At 39.6% G+C, this 12,656-nt stretch overlaps 1 protein-coding gene across 1 annotated transcript in view; it reads right to left on the reverse strand.

Annotated features, from left to right (window-relative positions):
• Cep192 (centrosomal protein 192) overlaps positions 1-12,656 on the reverse strand; it is a 153,271-nt gene that overhangs the window by 11,410 nt on the left and 129,205 nt on the right. Inside the window, exons 49-54 of the mRNA XM_070028853.1 lie at positions 12,189-12,268; positions 11,215-11,310; positions 6,164-6,283; positions 5,144-5,265; positions 1,898-2,027; positions 1,014-1,072 (exon numbers count right to left, since the gene is read on the reverse strand). Coding sequence (XP_069884954.1) covers positions 1,014-1,072; positions 1,898-2,027; positions 5,144-5,265; positions 6,164-6,283; positions 11,215-11,310; positions 12,189-12,268 — 607 coding nt within the window. The remainder of the gene's footprint in view (positions 1-1,013; positions 1,073-1,897; positions 2,028-5,143; positions 5,266-6,163; positions 6,284-11,214; positions 11,311-12,188; positions 12,269-12,656) is intronic.

A 12,656-nucleotide genomic window follows, 5' to 3' on the forward strand; every position in this document is an offset into this window, starting at 1 on the left:
AAGTAGGAAAAAAGGGTGATAGATGAGAGAAAAGAGTGACAAGACAGAAGTGGAGAGAAGTGTCCTCAACCAAGTCATTTCTGAGTAAGCTTTCTAAAGAGAAATGCTGGTCTTAGTAACTTAGTAAAGGACAACGCTACAATGTTCACAGAATTGTCGAGGTTTTCATTGCAGAACGTATTTCATGACTAGTTCTCTAATGCTAAAATGTGAGATCATATAATAATTGTTTGAAAGATTCAAAGATGAAATTAACATGATTCTTCAGCATTAAGTCCAACAGAACTCTATTGTTAATACACTGTTTGAGATTTCAACCTAAATGAGCATCATATAGACAAAGAGAATTGGCCAGAAGGGCAAGAAAATAAGGAAGAAATAGCAGAAGTTAATCAGTGAACAGCTTATAGAACAAAGCAACAAAAGACTTTCATGTTCCTGAATATACACTGAGACCTGGGTTAAAGCCCATCACCAAGGACCACTTGGGAAATCTGTTTAAATATAAACTTTCTGGACTGTTAACCCCAAACAATCCAAAAAGCAACCATTACTTATTTACACAGACAGTTCCGTCCTAACATTCTCCCCAATTTCTTTATCCTGTCCTTATTTACTGCCAATGTAGATTCAATGTAGATAATATGCTCCTTCCCACAAATGTTATAAAAACATGCTCAGTTCTAGGACCAGTAGATATCTTCCCAACTGCTGTCTACATGACTTATTCTAGAATTTAACCATGAGATAATTAAGCTACTGATGCAGTGAGGAAGATTCCAGGTAGGAGAAATCATTCTAGGTCCAAACCTGAAAGGGGTTACCACACTGTTACTTGACTATGTCAAGAAAATGCTCCCTGCTGGCAACTTCACTCTTCACACAAAATACATGATACTCTTTGCTGTTAGTGATTACAATGGGATTGCAACAAAGGAGGCCTCCCCGCCCTCTAACTTCTAAAAGGCAAGTTCTACACCTGAGGAGAACATGGGACTTTAGGATAAACTCACCGCAAAGAGTATCTGGAATGCTTGATGTGGAAAGGCTCTCTGGGACTCAAAAACTTCAGCTGGAATTCAGTAAGAAAACACTTTATAAAGTTAGACAAATGTTTTTGCATGTATCAAATATCACACTATAAAGACACATTATGTAAATTTAGTTACAGTCACAATATTATGTAGGATAACAATGTTCCTGTAATAAAACCACATTTAAGTAAGTTTTGTTTTTTGTTTTTTGTTTTTTTTGTCGGTCATGGGGCTTGAACTTAAGGCCTTGGCACTGTCCCTGAGCCCTTTCACTCAAGGCTAGTGCTCTCCCACTTTGAGCCACAGCGCCACTTCCTTAACGAAGTTTTTTGGTTTTTTTTTTTGTTTTTTGTTTTTGTTTTTTGGGTCCGGTTGTGGGGCCTGAACTCTGGGCCTAGGCGCTGTCCCTCAGCTCTTCAGCTCAAGGCTAGCACTCTACCACTTGAGCCACAGCACCACTTCCGGCTTTTTTTTTCTTTTTTGCTTATGTGGTGCTGAGGAATGGAACCCAGGGCCTCAGGCATGCAAGACAAGCACTCTACCACTGAGCCACCTTCCCAGCACCCCCTTAAGGAAATTTTAAACTAAATGTTTATCCAGAATTATATCTGTGAGAGAGATATACAGTGCAAAAGAGAAAAAAAAGTTAAAATTTTTGATTTTCAAATATAAGACCATGAATTTCCAATGACTTTCTTTACAAATACAGTATTAAGTCATTTCTAAAAATTACCTCATCATCACAATATATAATATGTAATATATAAAATATATTTCTAACCAACAGGAAAATAGTTGTCAAACCATTGAGCATTTAGAATGCATTTACCTTTCTAAAACCCACAGTAACATTTCCAACTTACCGAGTGTGTAATGAAAGAACTATTCCTCAGATTAACTTTCAGTGTCCGTGATTCCCCGACTCTGGTTGGCAGGAACACATACACATCTTCTGGGGCATATACGCCACGCTGACTCAAATCACCTTGCCTGCTTTGGGAACAGATTTGAACGGTACCTATTTAGAATCTATAACAACTATTTTTATATATTGTGTTTTCTCTCACAATTTAATCTTTTTTGGGGGGGTAGGGGCAGGGTCGGTCATGGGGCCTGGGCCTGGGCGCTGTCCCTGAGCTCTTTAGCTCAAGGCTAGTGTTCCACCACTTGAGCCACAACGTCACTTCTGGCTTTTTCTGCTTATGTGGTGCTAAGTAATTGAATCCAGGGCCTCATGCATGTAAGGCAAGCACTCTACCACTGAGCCACCTTCCCAGCCCCTCACAACTTAATTTTTAAGAAATCATTTTACCTAGTCCATGTGAGATGTAGCAGGAGGCGCTTACAAAGCTGCTAGGTGAGTGAGGGGCGCACTGTGAGCACAGCCTTTTCTGCCTTCTTCCCCTCTCTTTAAAGCCTGGCTGCTTGCCTGCCACAAACCCAGTCAGTAGCAAGCAGTCCTTCTATCTCAGTTCTTGTCTCCTGGACTACTCAAGCTGTGCTCTGTGAGCTGCTCTAAATTGTCGGAAGAATGCTGACTTCTCTTGACTCCCTCCCAGCAGCCCATGGTGAAGGGAGCACTTTCTTCAGTCCTGATTTTACAAGTTAACTATTTCAAAAACTTCTAGCCTTTCCAGGCAGGCCACCTCTGCTCCCTAACATCTCTGCAACCTTTTCCCAAGGCTTGATCTGGGACTTCCTAACTGCTAGTACAATGTTCCTGTCCAGGCAGTTCTATCCCTGAAGGGCTCTACAATGCCTACATGTATACCTCAGTTCTCACTGGGACTCTTAAGTACCATACTCCAACTTTAGTAAGGACACAATGACCACTTCCCAGTATCTCCAAGACATTTTAGGCCCTACAAACACAAATATTTAAACCTGTAATCCCTCACCTCCCTATCTTCTATCTGTACTTGTAAGTATTTAGACAGTTGTTCTGGCAGCCACTCTGACACCCTCTTCTCTCTCTTGACTCTTTATCCACATCATTGAGTCCTTAGGTCTCTCTGCTACAGACCTCTCCAATCTGTTTATTCTTGTCATGTCTCTGACACAGTTTTATTCCTGCACTACTGAAACACAGCCATGACTTGTGCCCACTACGCTATGTCTTCCTGTAATCAGTCTGTTCCACACAGAGGACTTTCTGGGTACATGTGTATAATCAGTCTGTTCCACACAGAGGACTTTCTGGGTACATGTGTCCCATCATGCTCCTTCAAGCTCCTCTGCAGCCTCTCTCTCTCATACAAGGCTCCAGAGCCCACAGACTGTTGCCCAGTCCTTTCTCCAGCTGGCAACTTTACTCACCTCTCCCTCTCCTGACTTATGTAAATTGCTCATATAAAATTTCATGTTAGCCAGGTGCTGGTGGCTCACACCTCCAATCCTAGCTACTCAGGACGCTGGTAACTTAATATCACAACTCAAAGCCAGCATGGGAGGAAAATGATGAGACTCTTATTTCCAATTAACCAGAAGTGGTGATGTGGCTCCAAGTTGTAGAGCACTAGCCTTGAGCAAAAAAAGCTCAGGGACAGTGCCCAGGCCCGGAGTTCAAGCCCCACAAACGACAAAAAATAAATTTGCTTTTTTTTTTTTTTTTTTGGGGGGGGGGAGGGTGGGTCCAGTGGTGGGGCCTGAACTCTGGGCCTGGGCACTGCCCCATAGCTCTTCAGCTCAAGGCTAGCGCTCTACCACTTGAGCCACAGTGCCACTTCCGGCTTTTTTCTTTTTGTTTATGTGGTGCTAAGGAATCGAGCCCAGGGCCTCAGGTATGCAAGGCAAGCGCTGTACCACTGAGCCACCTTCCCAGCCCCTGCTTTTTTTTTTTCTTTGTCGGTCATGGGTCTTTAACTCTGGGCCTGGGCGCTGTCCCTGCGCTCTTCAGCTCAAGGCGAGCGCTCTATTGCTTGAGCCACGGCGCCACTTCCGGTTTCCTAGTGGTTTATTGGAGATAAGAAACTCACAGCCGGGCGCTGGTGGCTCACGCCTGTAATCCTAGCTACTCAGGAGGCTGAGATCTGAGGATCGCGGTTCAAAGCCAGCCCGGGCAGGAGAGACCATGAGACTCCTATCTCCAATAAACCACCAGAAAACTGGAAGTGGCGCTGTAGCTCAAGTGGTAGAGCGCTCGCCTTGAGCTGAAGAGCTGAGGGACAGCGCCCAGGCCCAGAGTTCAAGCCCCACGACCGACAAAAAAAAAAAAAAAAAAAAAAAATCTCACAGACTTTCCCGCCTGGGCTGGCTTTGAACCGCGATCCTCAGATCTCAGCCTCCTGAGTAGCTAGGATTACAGGCATGAGCCACCGGCACCCAGCTAAATTTACTTTTTAAAGTTTTAAGAATCTACTATCATATGCTACTTGTGAGGATATAAAATGGCACAAATTCTTCAGGAAAACTATTAAAGCTTATTTTAATGTTAAACATAATTATCATGTGACCCAGAAATTAGGTATGTTTTTAGTCCAAATAAAAACTTATGTCCATGGAGGTGGTGCTGTGGCTCAAGTGGTAGAGCGCTAGCCTTGAGCTGAAGAGCGCAGGGACAGTGCCCAGGCCCAGAGTTCAAGCCCCACAACCGACAAAAATAAAAAATAAAAATAAAAATAAAAATAAACTTATGTCTAACTATGCTGAAAATGAACTTTACAACTGGCGGGGGTGGGGGAGATGGAGATGTAGAGGGAAAGTATGGTAGGGGAAAAGCAAAAGAGAAGGTAACAATGCTCAATAGGAAATGTACTCATTACCTTATTCATTTAATTGTAACCCCTCTGTACACTAATTTTACAATAAAAAAATTATGCCCATAAAAATGCATCAATTAATCCTAAAAATGTTACACTGAAAGAAATCTAAAACAAAGAGTACATTAGGCATACACAGTCTCAAGCAAAACTTATCTATAACAAACCAGCATGGAATAAATCTTGACTGCAAAGGGACATAGAGACTTTCTGGAGACAACACTCTCTATCTTGATCAGAACTGTAGTAAACCACAGGATCCCACAGGCAAGTTACTAAACATCTTACACTAAAGATATCCTCAGTAACATATGGAGAAACTCCTAAAAATGACATAAACAGCATACATACCCAAGTGGGAGAGAAGAAGCCTCCAATGAAGCACACTTTCGGGACATACCTACATTATCTACTTTAATGAGTCTATCAGTGGAAGAGCGTGCCTTTCCAGGTTTATTTTCTGCTCTGATGCTCTGTATAGAAAAATCACAGGTGGAGGTTTGGGAGAGGAGAAAAATAAATAGAGACATTTACCTACTGGAATTAAATTTTTAAGATGGGATATGATTTTTAAATCCTAAATTGGATTTTTTTGTGAAGAAAGTCTTTTTTTTTAATGTACAGAACAAGGGTTCTGTAGACTTCCATGACTTGATATAGCTGGCAAGTTCACAAACTTCCCATATATAAAATGGCAAACTACTGTGAGTTTTTTATTAACTTTAGATACACGAATGATTCTAACCAGCATCATTTGTTACAGAGGAAAGAAAATACTTATCTAATCTCAGTAATAGGTAAAAATCAAGAGTTAAATTTATAAATATTATTAAAAGAGTAAAGAAAAATGTGAGAGATCAAAGAAACCATTAACCAAATGTGAAAATATCATATTCAGTATTCACATTTTTTGAACAACATATCATGTAAATAAAATGAATGATTTATATAGCTTTCTATAAATATTTTATTTTTAGAAGGGATCACTTTATTATAATGCAATTCTTAATGAAAAAGGATACTTAAAAAGGTTTTCTTCTGGGGGGTGGGTACTCTATTTTCTGTTTCTATTTCTTTTTCTTTTGTAATGAATTGTAATCCCCTATTCCATGTAGTATCTAGACTGTTACACACACACACACACACACAGAGTACATGTTTAAGTCAAACATGGCTTCATGAATTATTACATGGACAATAAAGCCAAACATGTCAATTAATTAAGACAGACAAAAAAGACATGTGTTACATACTAGAATTAGTGAAATAATACCAGGAAAATATTCTGTATTTCAGATAGTTTCAGGTCAGTTTCACTTAGGATTATTTTTGTATACACAATAATTTGCTTAACTCTAGTGTAATACTCACTTTTCCAGAGAGCTGGAATCTCAAAGTGTGTTGCATGTGAGGCTCTTTAACAGGGTGACACTCAATATCCCAAAACTGGGCATAATCCCCTCTATCTCTGGGCAAAAATGTGATGGAGACCTACAAAATACACCCGGAGAAGACATGTAAACCTTGAACATTACTAAAGCTTAAAAGTCAAAAACTGAATATGAACCAGAAAAAGGAATGACTTCCTGTATTCACAAATTGGCAGAACTGAAATGATAAAGTGGCTATATTCCCCAAAAGTACTCTACAGATTCAATGCTGTATCCTTGAAAATTCCAATGCATGGAATAGAAAAATTAGTCCTAAACCATCATTGCACTTACTGTCAATTCAGAACTTTAGTATGAAAACACTAAAGGAACAATGTTTATGCATTAGCTAGTTGTCCCGCTGACTATAATCCAGGGGACTTGGTACTATGCCAAATCCAAAATATACTTTTGTTTATATAGCTTTAGATAGCACATTCTTCAAAATGTATATAGTAAGTGATTCTTGGAGGAAAAAATTTTCGAAGTACTCTTAGAGCCCTCAAGCACAAGCCTGAATGCAGACACAATCCAGTCTTTCACCACTATGCTTGTGGTCCCCTCTGCTGGCCAGGCAGTATAAAGGTGAAGTTGCAAGAAAATCTACATATTTGGTAAAGATTTACTATTTGCAGTACTTACTTGGTCCAGGATATAGTGATGATCACAACACAAATAAAAAAACCTAAGAGCCTTTCATTTCTATGCTAAATATTTAAAACAAGAAATTCTTGAAACACTCTGATCTTTAATCTTTTTGGGGGGAGGGGAGAAGGGGGTGGAGGTCATGGGGCTTGACCTCAGGGCTTGGGTGTTGTCCCTCAACTTCGTGCTCAAGGCTAGCACCCTACCATTTTGAGCCACAGCTCCACTTCCAGTTTCAGGGTGGTTAACTGGAGATGACTCTCACAGACTTTTTTGCCCAGGCTGGCTTCAAACAGCCTCAGATCTCAGCCTCCTGAATAGCTAGGATTACAGGCATGAGGTACCAATCCTCAGTTTGCCTTTTTATTTTTATTTTTTCTGGGACTTCAACCTGAACACTGTTCCTGAGCTTCCTTTTGCTCAAGGATAGTATTCCACCACTTGAGTTATAGTGCCACTTCCTGCAATTTTGGCACTATTATGATGTTCAGATATCTTAAGGATTCTTTTCAGCAGGATTAGTCAATACTTAGCCACAGGCTCAGCAGGGAGCTGGCCTTAGTTATGCCACATCCCAGAGGGCATGGTTTCTCTGCCTTAGTAATATGGAGCCATGTCCCAAGTAACCAGACACTACACTACCACTATAGGTTGCCAAAACAATTAACCCAAGGCAACCCTGAGTTGCTGATCCTAAACTGTTTTTGTGTTTTTTTGTGGAAACTCCAATAAAGGGCATGGCCTAATAGCTCTGCCCTTGATCCCATCTTCTGCATTGTGACCCCTGTATGCTTTCTGCTGGAATCCTGCATGGCACATGCTAACCTATCTGGAACTCATGAATGTGATACATTTTGTTGCCTTGTATCTCTCCTGTGTACTTATGTAGCTACACCTACATAACACAAAGTGCCACCCAATGTGCCCATTCCAGTGTAGTCAATGGCACTTTGTAAATTTATATAATTGTGACCATGACTGGTTTCTTTTGTCAGTTCTTTTAATTGCCACGTAATATTTTGCTGCAAAAAAAATTAGGTTATTTTTATCTTTATAGGTAATTGTGAACAATAGTGCTATGAATATTTGTGCTATGAATGTGCACAAGTTTTTCCTTGAATACCTGTATCAATTTTTTAAAGCAAATATCTAGACGTGGAAATGCTGGGTTATATGGCAGTTCTATCTTTAGTTTATTGTAAAATTTTCAAACTTTTTCACAATGGCTGTAGCATTACTATATTCTCATTAGAAACATGAAAGTTCCAGCTTCTCAACATCCTCAATATAGAGATTTTCTGCTTTTTTGTTCATTTTAAGTTATAGCTATCTTAACAGGTATGAAGTAATAGCTCATTTCTGGCTTGATTGTATTTTCTTTTTTGGTCGATCGTGGGGCCTGAACTCTGGGCCTGGGCACTGTCCCCCAGCTTTTCAGCTCAAAGCTAGCGCTCTACCACCTAAGCCACAGCACCACTTCCACCTTTTTCTGCTTATGTGGTGCTGAGGAATTGAACCCAGGACCTCATGCATGCAAGGCAAGCACTCTACCACTGAGCCACCTTCCCAGCCCCTTGATTGCATTTTCTAAAGACTAGTAATTCTAAGTTATTTTTGTTTTATGTTTTTGCAGTATGGTTGCATTTTCTAAAGACTAGTAATTCTAAGATATTTTTGCAGTATGGTGGAATAAACTGCATCATTCAAGCCACAAGAAATGCTAGCCATGCCTCCAGCTCTTTTATGTAATGGTTGACATTAAGACTTGCTTTTTTGCCCAGGGTTCTCCTACTTTATTTTATAATTCTTACCATAGCTCAGATGACACATATTCATTACCACGCCCAACTCCTTATATTGAGATGGAGGCTCACAAACTTTTTTGACTCCTCCGACCTTAGCCTTGTGAGTTGGTACAATGAGAGGCATGAACCACCATGCCTAGCTTTTTAAATTCTTGATGGCACCATTTGATGTAAAAATATTTGTATTTCTGTTAATTCACCTAATTTTTGATACCTTTATTGGTCCTATCTCTACAAAATTAATAGATAAACCAAAGTTATTAAGACTTATTTTTCTGGGCTGGGTAGGTGGCTCAGTGGTAGAGCGCTTGCCTTGCATGCCTGAGGCCCTGGGTTCGATTCCTCAGCACCACATAAGCAAAAAGAAAAAAGCCGGAAGTGGCGCTGTGGCTCAAGTGGTAGAGCGCTAGCCTTGAGCTGAAGAGCTGAGGGACAGCGCCAGGCCCAGAGTTCAGGCCCCACGACGGGGACACCCCCCCAAAAAAGACTTATTTTTCTATGTTTTCTAGAGGTTTTATATTTTTGCTTACATTTAGGGTCCCGTGTATTTCTTTCATTTTGGGTATCCAGTGTCCTGGTACCATTTGTTGAAGAGTATCATTTCTCCAATGACTTATCTTGGTATACTTTACAAGAACATCAAGTGATCATAAACATGAGGTCTGGGGATTCTCAATTCTATTCCTCTCAAGTATGCCTACTTTTATGGCAATACCACCCTGTTGTGACAGTACTCTGGCTCTGTAGGTTTTTAAAATGGGAAGGCTAAATCCTTCAATCTTATTCTTTTGCAAGATTGTTTTCATTCTTCTGAGTCCTTTCTATGTTCATATAAATTTTAAGATAAGCCTCAAAACAAAACAAATACAAATAGGAGTGTGGCATGACCAAGGGAAAGCAAAAGCAGGCCAGAAAGTATGTGATTATGATGTGAATATTTAGTCTCAGAAATGACAGGATTAAGGAAAAAGAATAAGGCCTAAAAGAAAGAAAAGATCTCAATAAGCTGAAGGAAAGAGCAGTCTCTAACATCCTGCTTATTCTCCCAAAATAATACATAACTGGGCCCATATTATTACATCCTGGATGCTACCAACTTTGTCAATTTTTCCATTAAAAGCAGATTGGACTTAGTATAGTCAAAGAGGGACTGTCGATATGCCAAGTGTATCCCTTACATAACAAATTGTGTAATTGCTTAAACTGAGAAACTGGAGCAGAAGTATCAAAAAGCTCTAAGAATTGCCAAGGAGCCACAATTTGAATGATTACCATCTAACACAAAGGAACCCATGCAGATGACTGCTTAGTTACAGAGTAAATTGGTGTAAGTGGCTACAAATAAGTGTCACCTTAAATGAGGAATTGAGAAAATCCCTGGAATTCTTACCAAATACCTTCTAACCATACATATACCAAGTAAATGACAGATGAGTATAGACCCCCTCAGTTCTAATTCTTACAAGTCAAAGTCCCCCTGCCTTCCTTAGACAAGCTTTTTCTGCTACAGCTCATTGATGATGTCAGAGCATAAGTTATATTGTATTCACCCATATAACTGATTATAAGCTGTATGTAAGTTATACCCTTTTTGATGTTGAAAAAAAATTTCAAAATAGCTCAATGGGGTTTTAACAGGGATTAACTCTGTAGATCAATTCAGCAAGTACTGCTATTCTAACAATGATAATTCATCTTCATTAACATGGGATATCTTTCTGGATTATTTTCTTTTTGCAATCCTTCTTCATATGTTGAGTTTTTTGGTTCTGTTTTTTTTTGTTTTGTTTTTTTTTTTAATAATGTGTCTGTTCCCTATTCTCCTTGTTTGTTTCTATTGTGATTTACAAAATAGAATTAACTATTTTTTAGAGAACTATGTGCTTTTCAAAACAAAAGTCAGAGACTTTCTAAGGCCTGTTACATAAACCTAATGAAGGACTAAGTTTCAGCAATTACTATGGAAGCCTCAAGAGTCTTTTGTGATCAATGATGAGTTTATAGCTCCATCCTAGCCCTTATGAATAAATGGACCAATATTTTATAAGTATGGCACTTTAATTGAGTTTTAGCAATTAAAATGACAGAGTATATTAACAAGGCCAAATGGATGATGACTGCCACCAGGAGACTTCTGAAGGGATGATGTCAGGACTGGAAATAAACTAAGGTGTGAAAAGTTTCAAAGCAGCTGGAAGAATCTGCTGCCCATAAAGAAATACTGGTACCTATGTCGTCAACATGAGTTGTTGCCTAGTGGTAGGTTTCTTTGGCTATGGCAGGTAGCCAGAGTCATCTGGATTAGAGAAGTATGCTGTAAGCACTGGCAGCTGCAATCTCCTTACCAAATACACTATCTTTTTTCCTCATTGTAGTATAATACATTGAACTTAGGAGGCTTCTTTCTCTGTAGGTAGACTGGCTATGAGACTAGCACTGGTTTAGGGAAGATAAACTGAAGTGGCAGGGTCACATGAGGTACTCCTGGCTGAATAACATCATGTACATACTAACTGGCTATGAAAAATCTAGCAAAGCTCACCTTCTGGATTCTATTCCTTTCCAGTGTACCAGAAATGGGAGAACATCTGAATGCTGTGTATGTTGCTCTAAAAACATCTCCGCTTTCATCAACTCCCTGTGAAGAAATCATTTAAATAGTCAAATAAAACCCATAAAAGTCAGTGGATTGGTTTCAGACACATCATTATTTTCATGTTTACCAAGGACACCCTGACATACTAAGCCTATTTAGCAGTGCACAAAGAGAGCACAATGCCCTCGCAAGAGAGAGTGTTCCTGGGCTGACCAATATTGTGCTGGCTCAGCGTGATGAGATCACATGTAACAGTGTTCATGACCAACTTCTTTGGCTGTAGTGAGCTCCATGTTACAGTACACAATATCAAATCACTGTCTGTTCCTCAGGGTTGATGAGGATGCTGCAAAACATGTACTTTAAAACTCACTGCAATGTCAGTTTTATTGTAATAGGTCTGCTATCTCTTGTACACCTTTTATTAGTGGTATGATTGAAAACTGTAACTGTCACAAAAAATACATGGCAGACATATTAGTGTTGTAAAGAACACAAATGACAGGCTGCTCATTTGGGGCAGTGCCACTGGCAGAGCCATGCAGAAGATAGTAGACGAAGGCTGCTAAGCAGAGTGTTCTACCCTACATACCAGAAACTATGGCTGGAACATGACAGCACTCAGAATATTGGGAGGAATCTGTGTGCACCCTCAGTGTTCAATAATAAAACCCTTATTATTTCTCAAAGTTATTTCAGTAAAGAAAAATCAGGACTAAGATTAAATAGAGCAATAATATATGTTTTACACCAATTCTCTTATTTGACTCTCAAAAATACCTGGTTAAAAGAAGACTCCATGTATTGTCTCCATCTATATAGAAAACCAAGTGAGTTTGGGAGACTGATAACTAACATCTGAACCTGTGTTTTCATGGACCACATAAACCTAAAAATTAAAATGAATGTATCTGACTGACCTTGACATATGGGGGAGCAAAAGATGACAGGTGCCACTTCACATCCACAGGACCATGATTCTCAAATTCCAGATAGTTCTCTGAAAAGAACACATGAACCATAACTGACACTCTAACAAGCCAGTGATAGCAGACCTTTGTGACAAGCCTTAGGACCTCACCAACAAGGCAGTGACCCTTGACAGAGTCCAATAGGAACTACAGGATTTTTAAAAAATTACATGTGTCCAATATCCAATTTTGAATTTTACTCAAAGCATAATGCAAGGACACATGTAATTGTAACCCCTCTGTACAGTAAAAAAGGACTGAAGTGAGGAATGAAAAGACAGCATTGTCATTTATTGACATAAGTCTGGAGGAGAAGCAGGTTTTGTTTTAGGGCTTATACATTTGCTGCACCTGTGAGATACTAATATGCAGGAGCCAAGCAGACACTTGGGTAAGCTTCTAAGCATATGGCAGTCA

Source organism: Dipodomys merriami, unplaced genomic scaffold (assembly GCF_024711535.1).
Source record: "Dipodomys merriami isolate MVZ:Mamm:240054 unplaced genomic scaffold, mDipMer1.0.p SCAF_2, whole genome shotgun sequence".
NCBI lineage: Eukaryota > Metazoa > Chordata > Mammalia > Rodentia > Heteromyidae > Dipodomys > Dipodomys merriami.